The sequence below is a fragment of the Artibeus jamaicensis genome, unplaced genomic scaffold (genome assembly GCF_021234435.1).
Source record: "Artibeus jamaicensis isolate MK-2021 breed Jamaican fruit bat unplaced genomic scaffold, CSHL_Jam_final contig_464, whole genome shotgun sequence".
Taxonomy (NCBI): Eukaryota; Metazoa; Chordata; class Mammalia; order Chiroptera; family Phyllostomidae; genus Artibeus; species Artibeus jamaicensis.
The window spans coordinates 19,085,249-19,105,939 of NW_026521842.1; the positions used below are offsets into that span (position 1 = coordinate 19,085,249).

General features: G+C 47.0%; 1 protein-coding gene across 1 annotated transcript; it reads left to right on the forward strand.

The window, feature by feature from the left end:
- Positions 1 to 856: 856 nt before the first annotated feature.
- Positions 857 to 20,112, forward strand: KCTD19 (potassium channel tetramerization domain containing 19). Its single transcript, XM_037162536.2, has 16 exons — positions 857 to 871; positions 2,223 to 2,519; positions 7,555 to 7,705; positions 8,689 to 8,880; positions 10,095 to 10,226; positions 12,043 to 12,253; positions 13,263 to 13,423; positions 14,624 to 14,727; positions 15,174 to 15,316; positions 15,505 to 15,588; positions 15,863 to 15,974; positions 16,359 to 16,980; positions 18,180 to 18,371; positions 18,522 to 18,676; positions 19,016 to 19,117; positions 19,999 to 20,112. Exons 1-16 carry the CDS (start codon positions 857 to 859, stop codon positions 20,110 to 20,112), a joined length of 2,787 nt encoding a protein of 928 aa, XP_037018431.2.
- Positions 20,113 to 20,691: the final 579 nt, after the last annotated feature.

Genomic DNA, 20,691 nt, shown 5'->3' on the forward strand with positions numbered 1-20,691 from the left:
ATAGAGGAAGGGAAAGAAAGCTAGAGTAACACTGATGTAAGAGAGAAACATTCATTCCACATGTGCCCTGACTGGGTATCAAACCCACAACCTAGGTATGTGCCCTACCAGGAATTGAACTGAGACCTTTTGGTGAATGGGATGACACTCCAACCAAGTGAGCCACCCAGCCATGGATGTTTCTACTTTTTACTGTTATGAATAATATTTCTGTGAACATCTGTCAGCAAGTTTTTGTGTAGACACACATTTTCATTTTTTGAGTTTATACTAAAAGTGGAATTGTTAGGCCATATAGTAACTCCATGTTTAACATTTTGAGAAACCACTGAACTGTGTTCCAGAGCATTGCACCATTTTATACTCCCACCAGGAGTGTATAAGAGTTTCAATGTCTCCAGTCTTTGCCAACACTTGTTATTATCCATCACTCTGATTCAAGCCATCCTAGTGGGTGTGAAGTGTTTTCTCATTGTGAGTTCTGTGCATTTCCCTGATGGCTAATGAGGGGTGTCTCTGTGTGTAATATTGGCCATTTATGTATCTTCTTTGGAGAAGTGCCTATTAAGAATCTTTATTCACTTTTAAATTTGGTTATTTGTCTTTTTAATTACTGAGTTGTAAGAGTTCTTTATACAGCCTAAACACAAGTTCTTCATCAGATTTACAAATATTTTGTTTTATTCTGTGGGTTGTGTTTTTACTTTCTAGATGGTGTCCTTTGGAACATCAAAGTTTTTTTATTTATTTTACTTCATTTATCCTCACCTGAGGACATTTTTTTATTGCTTTTAGAGAGAGAGGAGGGGAGGGAGAAACATCGATGCGAGAGGAACAGCAATTGGTTGCCTCCCCTATGCACCCAGATGGGGTATTATATGCACCTGGACCAAGGATCGAACCTGCAACCTAGGCATGTGTCCTGACTGGGAATCAAGCCTGCAACCCTTCTGTTACAGGATGATGCTCCAACCAACTGAGTCACACCAGCCAGGGCAAAAAGTTTTTACTTTTGATGAAGTTTTATTTAATTTGTTTTAATTCTGCTTTTGATACCTTATCTAAAAGACATTGCATAATCCAAGGTCATGGAGATTTTTATCTTCTAAGGTTTCTATCTTTTTGGCTCTAATATAAGCCATTCGGTGTTAATTTTTGTGTATGGTGTGAGGTAAGGGTCCAAAATCCCCCCCCCTTTTTTTTTTTTTTGCATGTGAATGTCCAGTACCAGCACCATTTTTTGAAAAGGCTATTCTTTGAATTTAGTTGTCTTGGCTCCCTTGTTAAAATTCAGTTAACCATAAATGTAAAGGTTTATTTCTGGGCTCTTAATTCTATTCCACTTATTCATATGTCTCTTCTTATACTAGTAACACACCATCTTGATTACTTACTGTAGCTTTGTTGTAAGTTTTGAAAGCAGAAAGTGTGAATCCTCAAATTTTGTTCTCCTTTTCAAGATTGCTTGACTATTCTGGGTCCCTTGTATTTCCCTATACATTTTAATATAGCTTGTCCATTTTTTCAAATAAAAACATTTGGAATTTTCTTAGGGGTTGCATTCAATCTGTAGATCAATTTGGAAGTATTGCCATCTTAACAATATTAAGTCTTCCAGTCCATAAACATGGGATTTTTTTAAACATTTGGTTTTTTTTCTTTTTATTTTTTAAAATATTTTATTTTATTTTTTTTAGATAGAGGGGGAGGAAGGGAGAAAGGAGAAACATCAATGTGAGGTTACCTCTTGCAAGCCCCCTATGGGGACCTGGCACACAACCCAAGTATGTGCCCTACCAGGAATCTAACTGGCAACCCTTTGGTTCTCAGGCTGGTGCTCAATCCACTGAGCGACACCAGCCAGGGCAGGTCTTGTTAAATTTCTTTAAACAATATTTTGAAGTTTTCAGAGTACAAGTACTACGCTTCTTTTGTTAAAGTTATTCCTAAATATTTTGTTATTTTTGATACTATTGTGAGTGGAATTGTTTTCATAATTTCACTTTTGGGTAGTTCATTGCCAGTAATATGAACATACAATTGATTTTTCTATATTAATCAACCTTGTTGAACTTATTCTAACAATTTTTAGTGGATTCCTTAGACTTTTCTGTATGAAAAGTCACATCATCTGCAAATCGAAATAGTTTTACTTCTCGCTTTCCAATGTGGATGCTTTTTGTGTCTATGTCTTGTATATCTCTCTTTTTATTCCCCTTTAGGAGGAGCCTGGCATGCCCCATGAGTCAGCAGAAGATTTGTTTCATTTCAACGTTGGGGGCTGGCATTTCTCAGTTCCCAGAAGCAAACTTGCTCAGTTCCCAGACTCCCTATTATGGAGAGAGGCTTCAACTTTGACCTCTTTGGAAAGCCAGAGGCTATTCATTGACAGAGATGGGTCCACATTTAGGCACGTGCACTATTACCTCTACACCTCGAAACTCTCCTTCTCCAGTTGTGCAGAACTGAACTTGCTCTATGAGCAAGCACTAGGTTTGCAGCTGATGCCTTTGTTGCAGGTAAGATACTCTCATCTTCTAGGAGTGGTGATCCGTAAATGTAGGCCTTACATCATTAACTGTGATGTATATTGGTTGCTCTTAATGGGGAATTGTGATGAGTAGGCTAAAATAATTTTTAAAATATGCTGGGAATGCATGTTCTGAATAAAGGATTTCAACCTGACTCTGACTAATCTATATGAGCAGCTTGCCACCATTAACCCGAAATGGAACTTAACCACCCCCTGAGAGGGTGCCTTTGACTCTTGGAAATCCTATTTTAAGCTTTTCTGTTTTTGTTGTTGAATTTTAAAATGTGAACACTTTAGAAATTGTAGGGCTTGCTATATACACTGTGTCTGAGATTTAAAATCTATAAGATTCATCAAGAATATTACTTCTCATTGTGCCTGTTAGGGCCACAAAATTCACTTACAACAAAGGAAAATGTCCTCCAAACTGCATAATTTTTTCTTTGCCTTCTCTTCTCTGTTTTCCATTGTAAGAGCTTTAAATGCCTTTACTTATATCCATTAAGGTATCACCAAAGACCATTACCTTCTTTCTTAAATTTTCTCAAAACTCCAGAAATCATTCCGGTAGCTTATCTTAAGTGGTTTGTTCTTCATTTTTTAACAATGACTTCTTTTTCATCCTGGAAGAACTAAATATTATAACTGGGAAGAACCCTTGGCCATACCCCATATTAACCCCACTGTCTGGACAAAGTGTTACTTACGTTACCTCTGCAGCAACTGACCCAACGAGCTACACTGCAGGTCAGTGCACAGCCAACTGTGTCTCCCCAACACCTCTTAGAAGAAAACTGAGGTAGACCATGCATATCTGGGTCATGTAGGAGTGAGAGCAGTTATAACAAATGTTTTTATGGATACTCCTTACTAAATAATTCAATGTTTTCTCTTAAAAGTTATGCATTTGGAAATCAAAATGCTTACATACTCCAGTACAGTAGTTGTAGTATTCTCTTTTTTTCCAAGCTACCCAGCTGAATTAAATTTTCTTCAACTACCCCAAGAATAGAATAATAGAATTGCTTACAAGTGGCTTCAAAATGACTTAAATGGCCTGGCAAGTCAAGATTGCTGGTGACTCTATACCACGGCATCATTTTGTGATGGAAAAGGAGCCAGTTGTTCATTGCTGAAAATCAAAAAGATAAAGGCAATTTTTTGAAGAACCCTTTTAAAGAGCATAAGCCTATAATACAAACATTTATCAAACCCTTTAACTTCTCTGCTCTCTTCACTTCCCAAACTGAGACAAAACATAACTGGAAAGTAACTTCTAAATGGGAGGTAACAGCTCAAAGGCCAATAAATTGGTTCAATTCCAAAGTTTCAAGTTGTGAGCAGAACGGCTGAGCATTCACTGAATCATGAGAATTGGCTTTTCTCAAACAGACCATAAAACAGGTGCTTACGTTTTTGGAAATGGTGTTTTCAAAGAAATAAGCATTTAGGTTGGCACAACTTAGGTAGTATTTATTCATTGAAACAGAGTGTAAATACAGCTGGAGAATGAACAGCCATCTCAAGCAAATCAACAACCTCATATATTTCCATCACTTTATTTGCTGCTAAGGCCTGTTCAGATACTCAGGTTCTTGCCTAAATGTACAAACACTTTGCTTGGAGAAAATGGAGTTTGCCAATTCTTAGCCTAAAGACCCTTCTGAGGCAGTCCAACTTAATGCATTCAGCCAGTATTTACTGAAAGCATTCTGGGTACCAGACATTATTCCTATATGCTTTAAGGACAGAAGGGGATGATACAATGCAAATATAAAGTGAATGACATATGTAATTTTAAACTGTCTAGTAGCCACATTTAAAAAAATAAAAAGGTGACATTAATTTTATTATATTTCATTTAAAGTATATTTTATTTATATTTTATTTAACTCAGTATATTTAAAGTACTATCATTTCAACATGTAATCAAAATATTACAAAGTTTTCGTAGCAGAAATGGTACTGCTCACACTTTATATAGTGTCAGTAGCAAGAAAGGGAGATTTCACCCTGGCTGGTGTGGCTCCGTGGATTGAGTGTCAGCCTGTGAACCAAAGGGTCACTGGTTTGATTCCCAGTCAAGGCACATGCCTGGGTTGCAGGCTGGGTCCCCTGTTGGGTATGTGAGAGGCAGCCACACATTGATGTTTTTCTCCCTCTCTTTCTCCCTCCCTTTCTCTAAAAATAAATACGTAAAATCTTTTAAAAAAAAAGAAGAAGAAAGAAAGGGAGATTTCATTTCTACAAAATAGATCTCTCAAGCTAATTGAACTGTCATTACTGACCCACACCAAAAGATATACCTGGGGACTAAGCAGAACCTCCAGATAGAGCATCCAGGCCCATCCTCAAACAGGTTGTTCTCCCAAGCAGGGATTTTCCTCTCCCAACTTGTCCCCTTCCCAATGGCCAATTTAGAGTTGTTCAAGGGCACCATTGTTCCTTCCACTGAGATAGAATCTCAGGATTTGAATCTGCAGGTGAAATAAATGGCAGGTTCAAGTTCCTGTGATGCAGTCAGCTTAGCAGGAACTCAGAATGTATGTTGTCACTTGAAGGCTCTCCCTAGTTTCACTCTCTTTTCTTGCATCTTTATCCAACATTTTTCAGTGCAACACCAATCAGACCCAAGCTGAGCCCTTTCTTCTTGTCAGCCTCTCTCCCTCTCCAAGCCAGGCCCACATAGAGACATTTGCAGGTCTGTGGGAACAAAGGAGGGGGGGTGACCCACTCTGGCTGGAGCAGGCTCCATAGTCTTCAGGCAGAGAAGGGAGAAGATAAGTATTCTGGGTAGAGGGAACAGCATAGATAAAGTTGAGGAGGCATCACGGAACAAGGGGTGTCGAGTTTTGTGGAGTTTAGTGTCACTGATGATGGGATGGGGTCAAAATACTGGTGGGAGACAAAGGTGGAAAGGTAGTTTGGGTTCTTACCACTAAGATAAAGGAAATTAACATTTACATTATTTCCTTGAATTCCTACAACACCACCCCCCAGATTTTACTATCTCCACTGCACATGTGAGGAGGCTGAGGCTTGGAGAGGTTAGGTGGGGAGTGGGAGGCAGCTGTTAAGAACAGTGGTTAAGAGCATGGGCCCTAGAGTCCCATTCTCAGCATCTCCACTGACTTGGGGCACCGAGTACTCTTTCTCTTTCTGGGTCATGTTTCCCATTTGCTAAATGGGACTAATAGTACCAGAGCCTATTTTATGGATCGGGGGAACTTTAGGAGGATTCAGTTTATTTTTTTAATTGATTTATTGATTTTAGAGAGAGAAAGGAAGGGGGAGAGACAGACAGACAGACTTGCTGTCCTGCTTATTTCTGCATTCATTGGTTGATTCTTGTATGTGCCCCGACCAGAGATCAAACTCACAACCTTGGTGTACTGTGATGATACTCTAACCAACTGAAGTACCCAGCCAAAGCAGGAGGATTCTGTTTGAAAGTGCCTGGGCAATAAATGTTAGCTTTTAAGGGACAGAGTCCAGACTCATACCCCAGTCCTTCCACTAGTCCACCAGCTACCCAAAGTGGGGAAGACTCACTCTGGTCCCCTCCTTTTGCAGACTTCAAGCAGTTATGTGGGTAGTTTATAGCCACAGCCACCAGAGAGCTCTTCTCAAATCTCAGGATTCCCATGAGCAGCTTCACAAGAGCTTTACCTGAGTAGCTAGGAATTAGAAGCAGGTTCTTTTATTAGTTTTGTACCAAATCTGAGATGTTCTGTCCATTATGAGGCTTTTAGAGAAAAATTTTGGTCATGTGGTACCTTTAAAGGATGACTTTTATAGCTATAACCAAAAATTTCTTAAGAAAGTTCTATTTTCTTCTAAGCTAGAGACAGAAAAATGGGATTAATGTTATGATAACCTGCCCCTTGGGCAGGACTTTTGAGGGAGAATCGGTCCCTGAGTGCAGGGGATACTAAGACACCCAGTCCACCTTGTGCCCTGGGCTTCAGCGCTTCCTGGATGGTGTGCTCCACCCCAGCCTCAACCCAGTCCCTGGGCACCTGCCCCTTGAAGTGGAGAAGCTCCGGGCTTGGAAGACTGGTTGGGCAAGTCACAGATCCTTTGGCCACAAAAGCCTCATCGGCAAAATGGGAATGTGAACACCACATCTATCTCCCAGAGGTGTTAGGGTAAATAAGCAAATGACTGAAAGCGGTTTGGAAAATGTACCCTGTACCACCTCCACTTCCCTACTTAGACCACATTCCATGGTTAGGATGAACACAGAGAACAAGCACAGCAAAACACTTATAACAGGTCAAAAAGGGTTTCTGAGCCCTGGCTGGTGTGGCTCAGCAGATTGAGCACTGACCTGTGAACCAAAGGGTCACCAGTTTGGTTCCCAGTCCAGGTCCCCAGTGTGGGTTGCGTGAGAGGCAACCACAGTCTCTCTCTTCTTCTTCTCCCACCCTTCCCCTCTGTCTAAAATTAAATAAATAAAATATTTTTTAAAAAAGGATATTTGAACTCTTGAGGGGCAATGATAACTGAAAATCTTGTCTTTTTTTTTTTAAAGAAGTGATTTTTTAAAAGATTTTATTTATTTATCTTTAGAGGGGGAGGGAAGGAGAGAGGGAGAGAAACATCAATGTATGGTTGCCTCTCATGCGTCCCCTTCTGGGAACTGGCTTGCAACCCAGGCATGTGCCCTGACTTGGAATCAAACCGCAATCCTCTGGTTCGCAGGCTGAAAATCTTGTTTTTAATGATTAACTATAAATTAGCCCTAAGATTGTATAAGATAAATTTCTATGAATCCACATAAACTATAACCCAAAAATACTGTTTCAAAAATCAGAAGAGAAATTACCATTGAAATTTTGAACATCATCTTATAGACCTAAAGCTACATTTTTGTGTGACTGACTCTATTTCAAAACACTTTAGCAAGTCACATATTTACTAAAGCAAGTCACATATTATTTTTCCAGGTATTTTACTCTAGATTGGTAGATAGTTACTGGTTTAGAATTTTCAAAGCAGTCATCTTCTTTATCCAACAGACTCTGGATAATCTGAAGGAAGGGAAGCACCATCTACGTGTGCGGCCTGCAGACATACCTGTTGCAGAGAGAGCATCTCTGAACTACTGGCGAACGTGGAAGTGTATCAGCAAACCCTCAGAATTTCCTATAAAAAGCCCAGCCTTCACAGGTATAAGCACAGATGGTGTCTTCCTAAAGCCCCCACCAGCTTCCCTTCTCATCCTAACAGAAGTAGCTTCCATGCAGAGTACCCTGATTTCTAAACTAGTTCTGGGGGGCTTCTCTCCCTCACTACCATCTCCTTTGATCTTGTACCCTGCCACATGCCCTCTCCATGGCTACGTACACACTGGCATCAAACATGCCCCTCCACATTCATTCATTCTTCCCCATATTGGCTTCACTTGGGCAGGGCAGGGCTGCATTCCATGCTTCCTAGTAGTCAGGGAACTCCACCATCCTCTTAAACCATCCACTTTACCACACAAGGGATGTCCCCAAATGACCACTGAAGGGTGCCTTGCAATACAGATTGGCCTTTCTGAGACACCAGTCACCTTTTGCAATTGTGGACCAGTTTTGGGCTTCCAGGAGAGTCAGAAGGATCTGATTTACCTATTAGTCACAATGGTTGGTTTGCTTAATTAGAAAGAACCAGCCCTGGCTGGTGTAGCTCAGTGGATTGAGCATGGGCCTGCAAACCACATGATCAGAGTTCAATTCCCAGTCAGGGCACATGCCTGGGTTGCAGGCCAGTCCCCAGCAGGGGACCCATGAGAGGCAACCATACACTGATATTTTCTCTCCTCTCCTTCTCTCCTTCCCTTCTCCTCTAAAGATAAATAAATAAAATCTTTTTTTTTTAAAGAAGCAAATAGATAACTAATGTGACTTTAATGGCTTTGGTACATAAGTCAAAATTTCGTAACATGTCCCACTGTCTCTCACTGTAGAAATGACAATTAGATTTCCATGCCCTGCTCCCCGCCACACTCCTGCCAATCCTTAGTGTTGCCTCTAGAAAGAATGGAGGCAGCTGGCAGGGACCATTTCCAGGGTGGATCTTTCCAGCTTCTTCTGGGGCCCCTGGATTAGTGAGAGCCCCAGTGGCCTCTGGGAGGCAGTGACATTCCTCTGCACATTCTCCTCCAGGCCTACATGACAAGGCACCTTTGGGGCTGATGGACACACCACTGTTAGACACAGAAGACGAAGTACACTACTGCTTCCTGCCCCTAGACCTAGTGGCCAAGTACCCAAGCCTGGTGACAGAAGACAACCTGCTGTGGCTGGCTGAGACTGTGGCCCTGATCGAGTGCGAGTGCAGCGAGTTCCGGTTCATTGGTGATTGCTCTGTGGGGGCGGGGGTACTGTAGGGATGGGGGTGGAGGAGGGGAATGGGCTGACAGGACACGTCCATCCTTCCCCACCCACACTCCACGGGGGCCCAGCTTGTAGCTTAGAGCCCTGGGCAGAGGTGGCGGGAGCATGACAGAGCCTTCCTAGAGGCAAGCAGAATCCCAGCCTCGGGGCTATTTTATTCCTTGTTCATTTGGGGATGACCTGGGTGTGAGGGGGCACTGGAAACTACTTGAGGCAGTGTCAGGGACCACAAGAGTTGGCGTGAAGGGCAAGGCCCTGAGCTGGACCCCAAGGTCAGCTACTCTTCTTGTTCTGCCCTTACATAACCAAGCAGGCTCTAGGCTTCAGTTTCTCTCACTGTAAAATGAGAAAATAGGGGTATTTCAAAAGATGGTTCCGTCCTGCTCTCACTTCCACGAAGCTCAGAATAAAAGGAAACGAGGTTCCCCAGAATCACTGTAGAAATGTCCACTTGAGTTAGTGGCCTAAGGAGGGATGAGAGCCTCAACCCTGGACAGAAGAGAGCCTCCCTCCCCCCACTGCCTCAGGACAAGCTCTGGTGGGGGTGTGAGCTGAATGACCTCTTTGATTGTAAGATGCTGCTGCCACCTAGATCAATAGGGCAGGAAACACTCTAGTTGTACTAGGCTCCCAAATGCCTGGAACCCCCAGCCTTTCATAATTGTAGTCACCTAGAAAGTTGTCATGATGTGCTTCTGAATCTCCAAGTTGATTCACACAGGACAGTAGTGTTGGCTCCAACTCTGCCTCCCACACTGCAACCCAGGCAGGGACAAACTGCAAGTGCCACCTGCCAACTCAGCCTCAGCTGGGCCCTTCCTCTAAGCAGCAAGACAACTCCCTCTTTTGGAATGACCTGCTCTTGGGTTAAGGTTCACAGGGTAAGTCTCAGGGCCGGCGGGCTCACCAGGAGGTCCTCTCTGGGGATCCCCAGGCCAGGACACAGGAGACCACACCCACGGACTCAAAAACAGGAAAACAAAGTAATCTGGGGTCTTTCACCTTGAAAACCACCGACTTAAATCTAACTAATCTGACCAGGTATGTTTAGAAATTGTTTTAGAACAAGGAGAACCTAGGATGAGTTGCAGCACCAAAAACCTGTCAAAACTTGGACTTTTAGTTAAATTAGAAATAACCTCATTAACTCATTTTGTTTTCCTTTGCTCTTCAAGTGAATTTCCTTCGCTCACAGAAGATTTTACTACCGGATAATTTCTCCAACATAGATGTGTTAGAAGCAGAAGTGGAAATTCTAGAAATCCCTGAGCTCACCGAAGCTGTGAGGCTGTACCGGATGAACACGGGTATGTCCCCGGGGGGAACCTGCCCTCCCCTTGATATTCTGGGGTAGTCAGTCTTGAGGTGGAAAAGCCAAGAACAGACATCTCCTCTTCCACAACTGCTTTGGGCTTTGGGTGCTTGTGAAAAAAGCAGCTGTTCGGGCTGTCTTAAAATCCAAAAAGAGGAATTTCAACCTCAAGTCCTGTGTGGCCTGTCTGTTCAGCTTCTCCACTGAGGGTGGGTGGCTTGCAGCCAACAGTGGCTGTAGGTAGGAAACCAGGCCAGAATGTCCTAGGGAGGGAGGCTGAGCCTGATGGCAAACTTCCCAAGGGCAGGGCAGGTCTGCTCTGCTTGGGGAAGGAGTGAACGAACCACTGGAAACTTGTAGCACCCACCTGCCATTCCTGTCCTTTGTTTTCTAGGCACAGCTGGGGGGCGTGGGAAATGCTTGAGCAAATTCCTCACTAGTGCTTCCTTGTTCCCACCCGCCTGCAAATTCCCACGTCCCCTATTTCAGAGGCAGTCTGTTTTTGCCTGCTCCTGACCCTGGTCCAGATCAGGCCTTCATGTTCCTGGTCCTACCTCATTCCAGCTTCCTCTTCCCCTCACGTTTTCTATTTGCTTTTCATCATCCCATTTTGCAATTCCTGCACATCCATGAAAGCTACTGTGCATGTCGAAGGAGCTAGCTACATCATTGTGACCTCAGCTGGCATTCTGAGGATGTCTAGAACCAAGAATGCACAGCACGTGTGAAGTGTGTTCTGCACACCACCAGACATTTATCCCATGGGAAGGGGCCTCTCCCTGTCTTCAGGCCTCACTCTCCCAACCTCCTTCCCCACAAATAGAGTCCTATCCTATTTGGGTGCAATGGCATCCTGCAGCAGATCTCAGGAGTCTGTCCTAGGCTCTAACAATCCACTTATGGGGATGTGACTCCAAATCCCTCCCCCAAGGGCTTTTGCTCCTCAGCTTGGTGGAGGGGAGCATACCCCACAAGAGCTGTGTGAAGACAGAGGGCAGCGGATCTGCAGCTGGGCTCTGTAAGCTGTGCAGCAGTCGCCCAGGAGTGTCGGCTTTGCCTTTTATAAAGCACCATACCAAGGGGAAACGGCTTCAGGAGCCCTGGAGATGGACAGAGCTGCCCTCAAATCCCAGTTCTGCCCCTGCCTTGCTTTGCAGTTTGAGAAAGGTGCTTAATTAGTCTCTCAGGACAGTTTCTCATCTGTGATGTGAGGACAGCACTGCCCCTCTTTTAGGGTTGCTCTTGGGATTGGAGGTGATCCATGAAAATCACCTAGCAGCTTGCTCTTCAGCCCGCTGCTGCCACTGCACACTGCATTGTGCCCACTGCAGGAGAACAAGGTGCTGCCCTGGAGCCAGCAACCCAAATGCCCAACCTGGAAGAAACACCACACAGTGTGTTTCTGGGGAAAATCCTGCCAGCAATGACACATACTGTGAATCTGGGAAGCTATAGTGCTAACTGTATACATAATTAGAGCAGAACCTGGAACTAAGAGAGATTCCTGCAGGGGCTGGGCCAGATGGCTGCTGCATTGAAAATTCTGAACTCCAAATGTTAGTGATACAGTAGATTTTTCTCTTCTCCCCACCCTAACTCCCAACAAATATTTTTGACCTCTAAACTAAACCTGACTCAGAATATGGAAAATTATACTGATTCTGAGAAGATCCGGATTTGGGTTATGCAAGGAAATAAGCTTCCTCTACGCCTCAGTGCTAATTCAAAGCACTAGCATGAAGGAGACCCAAAGATTCCAGTACAGGTATGACTGAGAGGGGTCTAGGAGTCACCCCTTTCTCCCGGCACAGGTGGCTGTTCCCGGACCTCCTGTCCTCCTCCAAGCCCAGGACATGGGGGCCATGCAGCAAGCCTGGATTCTGTGAAGCCACTGTACATGATGGCCCTGGGTGTGCTGGTCAAGTACCCAGACTCCGCGCTGGGACAGCTCCGCATCGAGAGCACGCTAGACGGCAGCAGACTGTACATCACAGGGAATGGAGTTCTCTTCCAGCATGTCAAGTAAAGCCCCCCTAGCAGGACAGCTCAGTCCCACTCAGAGTAGGCTTTGCCTTTCTCTAGGAACTAACCTGGGGCCCTGCCTACCAGCAGGGGGGGAAGTAATATCCTTGGGGGCACACCCATCTTTTTAGCCACTCCCACCAGGGTACAAGGTTTCCCAAGTTTAAAACTTCCGAACTATTCCATATCCTTGTCCTCTGCAAACCACTGCTCTGGTTCTACTCCTGTGCTAGATCTGAGGTGACCAAGCCACAGTCAAACCCCTCAGGATGCTAAGTATTAACCCCCCCCCCCCAACCATGCATATCCTCCTACAAAGTCCTCCCCCAGCTCTTGGGAGGCTCACTGGATGCAGAGAGAGGCCAGAGCTCGGGATGAGTCCCCACAAGGCAAGCTTCACTGAGGAGGTGATGCCTGGCCCTCGCCTTGAGGGACGAGCTCAGAATGTCCCCATTAGTGCAGGGGCATGGATTCCAATCCTGTTTATAGAAGGGGAAACTAAGGTTCAGAGTGGAACCCTAATATTGTTGTTTTGGGCCTTTGTGGCCCACCCCTAATGTCAGTGAGGGCAAAGGCAAGTGCCTTTGGAGGCAGGGGGTTGGTGTTCAAACTTTCTTGGACACACAGATATTAATAACCTACCAGACCATGGCAGGCTGCCACATAGTGACTAGATGCCTTGGGCAGACACTTACGGGGGCAGGAAGTATATGGCTGGGCCCTGGCCTGGCTTTTCATCCTGAGACAGGGCCTGGAGGCTTGCAGTTAGTCAGTGTAGAGGGCTTTGCTGAAACAGGTCAAGCTCAGCTCCAGAAGGGCAAGCCTGTGTGTTCAAGCTTACTGTCCTACAAGATCCCACCAGATTTCCAGTTAAATCAGGGAAATGGTGTTGGTGACAACAGGTTTGAGCCAGTGCTAGTGCTAGACATTCTAGACACAGAGCTGGCAGGCTGGACTCTCTTGGGGTATGGTGCTGAGGCTCTCGGTGACAGGCCTTTCCTCTGGGCAGGAACTGGCTGGGGACTTGCCGGCTGCCCTTGACCGAAACCATTTCTGAGGTGTATGAGCTGTGTGCCTTCCTGGACAAGAGGGACATCACCTATGAGCCAATGAAAGTGGCTCTGAAGACTTATCTGGAGCTGAAGACCCTGGCACCCATGGATGTGCTCAGTAAATCAGGAAGCTTCTTGTTCTGAATTTAGTATCAGGGGCAGGTCTGGAGGGTCAGAGGGGAAAGATGAGGCTAGTCAGGGCTAGTAACTGTAGATGAAAGAGGAAAGGAAAGCCAGACAGACAGACACTTGTGGGTTTGCCTAAAGAGAAATTTTCACGTTAAGTGACCCCTCCTTATTCCAAGCCCACGCATAGCCTCAAACACTGCAGACCGACCCACTGCGGGGCTGCACCATGCCCAAAGCACGCTGGTTCCCGCTGTGGGTGCTGACCCGCTGTGCTTGCTTGGTCCTCACTGCCTGCCGTCCAGGGAGAAACAGTCCCTGAGTCTGTTTAACAGACAAGGTAGAGGCTCTGGGACGTAACTTGCTCAAATCACATACTTAGATCATGATTGAGCTGGAGTTGAAATCTGAGGCCAAAGACAGTATTGTTTTCACCATCTGCCTATCACCTATTAAGAAAAAGTTTTTCAGGTCAAGTTTATGCTGTATTACTGTTATTCTGCAACATTCAACATTTATTGAGCATCTACTATGTACCAGGACAAAAGTAGACTCTAAGTGTATAGAAATGAGTGAAACAAACCCAGTCCTTATCGTCACAGAGCTCACAATCTAATTATATACCCTTCACTCATTACAAAGCTCATCACAACAAAGCCTAAGTCTTGTTATCCCCAGAAGAAAGTCCCATTTTCAGACATGTGTAGAGGCTTGTTCTCTATAGAAGTGATGGTGAATTGATGAGAGCTGGCTCTGGGATATTCACCACACCGTGAGCATAACGAGGGTCTCCTAGTGCCAGTCTAAGTAGCTATGTGAAAAGTTACACACACCAGGGCACACCAGCCAGAAACCAGAAGCAGTTGGCAACGTAGGTAGCCAGGAACATCAGTCCAGCTTTCTTGAGAGAAAGGTGGGTCAGGGGAAGAGCAGCAGTGCCCTTGGGGTTGGGATTCCAAAGGGCTTACCCTCCCTACCCCCAGAGTCACTGGCTGACCCTCCAAGCTACCATTCCAGACTCACCCCACCACCCAGGAGAGGCTTAAGCAGCAGAGAAGTTTGGTGTCAGATTTCTGCTACCTCTCAGGATAGACAACGCAATATGACTAATAAAGATAGAGTCAACGTGCAATACACTGTGAAATTTCCCTTCCGGCCCATGTGACATGTTCCTTCTCATTGGTTTCCTTAGATGAGGAGTGGATGGCAGAAATTACTGTGTATTCCCCCCAACAGATCATCAAGGTTTATGTTGGAAGTCACTGGTATGCAACCACACTGCAGACCCTGCTGAAGGTACTGCCAGCCCCGGGCCATCCCACTCTCCCTTTGGCTTCTGTAGCTGAGCTGCTTTGGAACCTGTCACCTGACCCTCACACAACCTCTAGCACCTGCTTAGAACAAGGAACTTCTCCCTGCTTTCACCATGGAAACAGCAGGCTAGGAAGGCTGGGAGGTGTCTGGGTAGGGAGGAGGCCCGTATTGAGCAGGAGGTTAGGGGGGCGGTTCCCAAATGCCTCAAGAGGGTGGTCTAGGGACCAGCAAAACTTGAAGCAGAGACAATGTGCTACTCCCTAGATGCTCTACTCCCCAGTATGGCTTCCTGTGGCCAGCAAATCCCAAAACCTCTGCTCTAGAATGGTCAGGAAATTGAAGTAAGAGAAGACTAATTGAAGTAAGACTTACTGAAGACCTAGCCTGTTGACTAACAGACTGACTGTCTGGTGTCCAACCCCTTGCAGTACCCAGAACTGCTGTCCAACCCTCAAAGAGCGTACTGGATCACGTATGGACAGACCCTGCTGATCCACGGAGATGGCCAAATGTTCCGACACGTTCTCAATTTCCTGCGACTTGGAAAACTGTTCTTACCATCTGAATTTAAGTAAGTGAAGGAAAGAAAGTACATGATGAAACCCCACCCTTTGTAACAAAGGGAACTTGAGTTTGCAGCCTTCGGGGCGGAGGTTGTATTTCCAACATGTGAACTGCTGTTGAAGGCAGCAGCTCTGAAGGCCTATGCTTCCCCTGCCCTCTCACCCAGCTGTCCACCCAACCTCTTGTCATTTACAGGGAATGGCCCCTCTTCTGTCAGGAGGTGGAGGAATACCACATCCCGTCTCTCTCAGAAGCCCTTGTCCAAAGTGAGGCATACAAGTAAGGGGACTTTGCTCCAGGCACCGCATTCTAGAGTTTGTTCCTTTACATACATTCCTCTTGGGAATCCTGTCTTAAGACCCACCTCCCAGAAGGACCTATTCTCCTTGGGGTTAAGGAGGTAGCACAGGCCCAGGACTGGGCAGTGACCTAAGTAAAACCCTGCAAAAGCCCCTTCTTCCCCACTGTCTAGAGTTCACTCTCAGCCAGACTGGGTGATCGATGGGCTAACAGAAGCTTCTGCTCACTAACCAGTCCTTTTCGGAGCCTGCAGGTCATGGACTCAGGAGAAGGAATCTGAAAACGAAGAAGCTTTTCCCATCAGAAAGCTGCACGTGGTGACAGAAGGGCCAGAGTCCCTGGTGTTCAGTAGAGATGCCAAAGAGGTGAGGCCCAGCCTTCTTTGGTTTGGCATTGTCCTCAAAGGACACTCGCACAAAGTCAGGACAGGCCTTGCTACTGGGCAGCAGAGCAGAGTGCAGCAGGCCCTACCTGGGTCCTAGCACAGAAACTGGCCTCTGAACCTGGGAGGAGGCACAGGGAAGTGTTGGCTGAAGTGGCCCAGGACGCTGATATGTCCCTTTGGGGTATGAGGTTCCAGGGCTGACACCACGCCCCTCAGACTGAGCAAAGCTCAGATGGATGACCATATGGGGGATGGGATCATTCTGGGTGAGCAAGGGGAGTCTCAGAGGCCAGCCTATTAGACCTGGGGAGGCTCTAATGTGGAAGCACAACATGCCTGGAGCTGCTGTGCCTTCCCTCTCCAGTCTACAGCCTGTGCATCTGTGGACTTCCAGGATGGCAATGACAGGACTCCATGGAGCAAGGCCAAGGGGGCCCTGGCCAGGTCCAGCCAAATGGAGGAGGCTGAGCAGTACTCCCAGACCATCCAGAGGTCCCTGTGCCGAGGTGCCAAGCGAGCGGGCAATCCCAGCACATACTCCCATTGTTCCAGCCTGTGTGCCAACCCCAGACACTGGGGGACCTGCCCTGAAAGTCCCCCCAAGAAGAAGTCTGCCACAGTTAACCTTACACAGAAATGTGAAACTAAAGACCCTCCTGTCACGCCAATGCAGAAACTCATCTCTTTGGTGAGGGAATGGGACATGGTCAATTGCAAACAGTGGGAACTCCAGCCACTGACAGCTCCCCGGATCAGCTCCTTGGATGAGGCCACCCTGCAGCTCCCCTCGGGAAGTGAGGCTGCTTCCCAGCCCAACAACACAGCTTCCTGGAAAGGCCATTCCACAGCCTCAGAGAAGGACCCAGGTCTGCAGGCAGGGGCTGGAGCCAAAGACAAAGGGCCAGAGCCAGTGTTTAAGCCATACTTCCCCATGAAAAGAGCTGTCACCCTGAAGGACTGGGGCAAGCAGAGGTCAAAGGAGAGAGGTGAGTCCTGTGCCATCCTTGAACCTGGCCTCATTTAAACAGGAAAAGCAAACTTTGACCAAGACCACAGTGACAAAGGGGGACTAGAACCCTGCACTCACCCATGCCAGCTGTGCCAAGCAGCAGATACACATAACCAACACAGTGCAGTGGCTTGAGGAGCTGATAAACCACAGAAAGCATATGGGAAGTGGGTGCCCAGGAAATAATGGAGCACAAAGCACTAGGGGGTGCTGGGGAGTTGGCCAAGGAAGAGGAAGCACTGGTGCTTGTGGAACCAAGTCATCTGTCTGGCTGGAGGCCAGGCTTTGGTGGAGAAGGGAGACAGTCATCAAAGCAGGTCTTGTGGCCCAAGTTCAGGACCTGGCACTTTGTCCTGATCCTAAGGGGACTGGGCAGCCACTGTAGCATTTTCAAGGAGGGAGCAAGCACTGGGGTGTACATTCAGAAAGCCTGCTCCATAAGCAGAGGAAACACAGCAGCAGCAAGGGAAGTATTAGAAGTGGTGAGATCATTCTGGATGAATCAGGCTAGACACGGTAAGGGAGGATGAGAGTGAGGATTGGCCGCAGGGGTCAGGTTTCTGGCTTGGGTGACTGCAAGGAGGTGGATGGTCACTGAGGTGGGATGGAGGACAAGGAGCTGGAGAGGTGTGCTGTGTCAGGGACAGGTGCAGAGCAGCCCAGGGAGGTGTGCCAAGAACTGCCATGATAGACTGTTTCCTCTGCTCCTTTAGCGTCCTTCCCAGTGTATTCGGTCACCTTCCCTTTTAGTGGCTTGGAGGGGCCTTCTTGAGCCCTGATTGTAAGCCACAAGTTGGTCTGTCAAACGTACTTTTCAGAGTGGACATACATCAAAGTCTTGTCCCAAAAGCTCCTCATTTAATAATTTTACAAAGACTTCCAGTCCCCAGCTGGATTATTATTGCCCTTATTTCATTATCAGCTTTGGTTCAACAGACAAATTTGGAGAATTTCTTGGAGTTCTGAAATTTAGGATATGGTTTACAATGATTCCAGGGCAATGAAGAGAGGAGAGTGAAGACAGGCCCCTGCCAATCCAAGGTGCCACTTCTGAAAGCTGGAGACAGCAGCTGCTGGAAGGCTGGGGTGGCTGCCTACTGGTCTGTCACTACAGGTCCACTCCCTGCTTGAGCTCTGAGGTGGCCTAAGGACCCTTTCCCCATGTTACTTTTACAGAAAACCCTGCTCCTGAGCAGCCTCTGCCTGAGGCCAGTGACCTAGAGAGCGCAGGGGTCATCCTCAAAGTGAGTCACCCCCCCGTGGTGGGCAGTGATGGCTCCTGCATGTTCTTTGAGGACAGCATCATCTACACCACACAGGAGAACATCCTGAGGAGCACACTGCCCACGGCCAGCCCCCTGCCCCGAGGTGAGGACATGGAGCCAGGCCTGCACTACCTTGTGGGGATGCCCAGGCCCCACCCAGGGTCCTTTGTCTCCCTCATGAGCCCTTACTACAGGCTGCCTCGAAGGCCCTAGCTGTGGGTAGATGGGGCCACATCCACTCTCTCCTCCACAGACGTGACTTTCCTGAGTTTCTCTCTGTCCTGGGAAGAGATGTTTTATGCACAGAAATGTCACCGCTTCCTGACTGACATCGTCCTGGATTCCATCAGACAAAAGGACCCCAAAGCCATCACGGCCAAGGTGGTCTCCCTGGCCAACCGGCTATGGGTACGTGATAGGCCTCAGGCCCTGTTCCTTCTCCACCTGTCTGTCCCCTTGCCCTACAATGAGTGGTACAGGCAAGAAGCAAGCAAGCCAGGATTGGGGCGGGGGGGGGGAGGATTGGTTAGGGGCAGAAGGGTGGCAAGAACAGGGACAGGGAGACAGGGCAGTATTATTAGGACCAAGCCTTGGCCGAGGCAGTACGGAGTGACAGTGACCACTCCTCCCTGTAACTACTATAGGCCCAGGGAAGCCCCTGCTCTGCATCCCACTCTGAGGGGCCAAGAGCAAATGTGTGTCAGGCACCTGCCCCCAGCCCTGCCTAACAGTGGGCTCTTCTGGCAGACGCTGCACATCAGCCCCAAGCAGTTTGTGGTGGATTTGCTGGCTATCACCGGCTTCAAGGATGACCGGCATACCCAGGAACGCCTGCACAGCTGGGTGGAGGTGAGAGCCACCCGCACCCCACTGGGAATGGTGACCCTGCAGATATCTCAGACAGACACTGTATCTGGCTGCCCAGTAAGCAAGACAGGCAGCTAGCTAAACCTCAGGTCCCTGGGCCCAGGATGGGGCAGGGGAAAGGATGGCTGAAATGAACCAGCCCAGACTGGCCAAAAGCAGTATTGAGGCTGCTTATTTCTGTAGTTTTCCTCCGATAATACAAATTTTGTCTTCATTGCTAACAACACTGGCCACACTCAGGGATGCACATCACAAAAGCCCAGGGTTTGGGGATGCTGATATCAGAGAAACTATTGGGAGTCAGACCTTTTCAACAGGTGATACCAACTTTACCTACTTAAGTAACCGTGATGTCACCATTTTTGTACAATCCTTTCATATCTAAGTTCCTTTTAAGCATTTTTATAAAGAAAAAGAAAATGTTTGGTAAGGGAAAAGGAATGACCATGACCCAGGGTTTTGTTTTTTGATTCCTTAACATAATTTTAGGGTTCAAAGTTTATATTAAACATTATAGGTGAAAAGGAATTAGCTAATTTCTCATTAATCTGGTAGCTCTATAATCGAGTACATTATTATAACATCTTTACCATAAACATACTAGTGCCATATTATTAGGCTTCTGTCCTGACTAGGAAGGTGAAATCAACATCTATACCTAGAAAGTGGAAAAACAGTGGCAGGAAACATGCATGTTTAAGTATAAGATGTCCTTGGGTAGAACTGCGCCCAAGAGCATCCAAGTTTCCCAACAACTGGCCTTGTCCTGTCCCTGTGCCTGTCCAGCCAGGAGAACCCTGCCCACAGAGCCAGAGTAGGCAACTGGCCTGGAAATCAGGGATAAGACTGGCTTTTCCTTCCAGCTGACACTGCCTTTCGCCAAGAAATATGGCTGCTGCGTGGACCTGCTCATCCAGAGGGGCCTGTCTAAATCTGTCTCTTACTCTGTTCTCAGCAAGTACTTACACGAGGGCTAGGGTGCCCAGAGATGCTGTCCCCACATATCCCAAGTTCTCAAGACTCATTTGAACCAAGAATGTCCCCAGAATGCATGTGCCCATCCGAGGGTGTGCATCAGTCTATTTTTTATTGTAAACAAATAAAAGCGTAAACAAGTCAAAGGCCTAGACTCCCTCTCTGAGATGCCAAAAACCAAACCACCAGTGGAATAATTTTAGGAAACAAATCTAACTAAAAGTTATCCAAAAGGCACTGAGTCATATAACCAACCTGACCCAGGTAAGAAGGGGCCTGGGCCTGGAGAACCCAGGCAAGAGTAAGGACCCAATAGGGTGGGCTTGCCCCTCCACTTGAAGAGCTTGGCTTTGAGACCGAGCTTGGGAAGCAGCTGCTGGGAACTCGCCTGTGCTCCCCCTGAGCAGTGGAGCAGCCCAGTCACTGCCTAGAGCTACCTGGTGCTCCAGCAGCCTAGAGTATGGCAATACTTCGCCTCTGCTCTAGCCTAATCCTAACCCACAACTGGGGTGGGAGCTGGAGACGTGACAGATGAAGGGGACATGGGTCCAGGATCGGGGTGTTCATCAGGCTCTGCAGCA

Excerpts from the sequence above, each read along its gene's own strand:
- KCTD19 (XM_037162536.2), top strand. Across the intron at positions 7,706-8,688 it reads AAAAAGCCCAGCCTTCACAG|GCCTACATGACAAGGCACCT; the intron begins GTATAAGCACAG and ends ATTCTCCTCCAG. Across the intron at positions 8,881-10,094 it reads CAGCGAGTTCCGGTTCATTG|TGAATTTCCTTCGCTCACAG; the intron begins GTGATTGCTCTG and ends TTGCTCTTCAAG.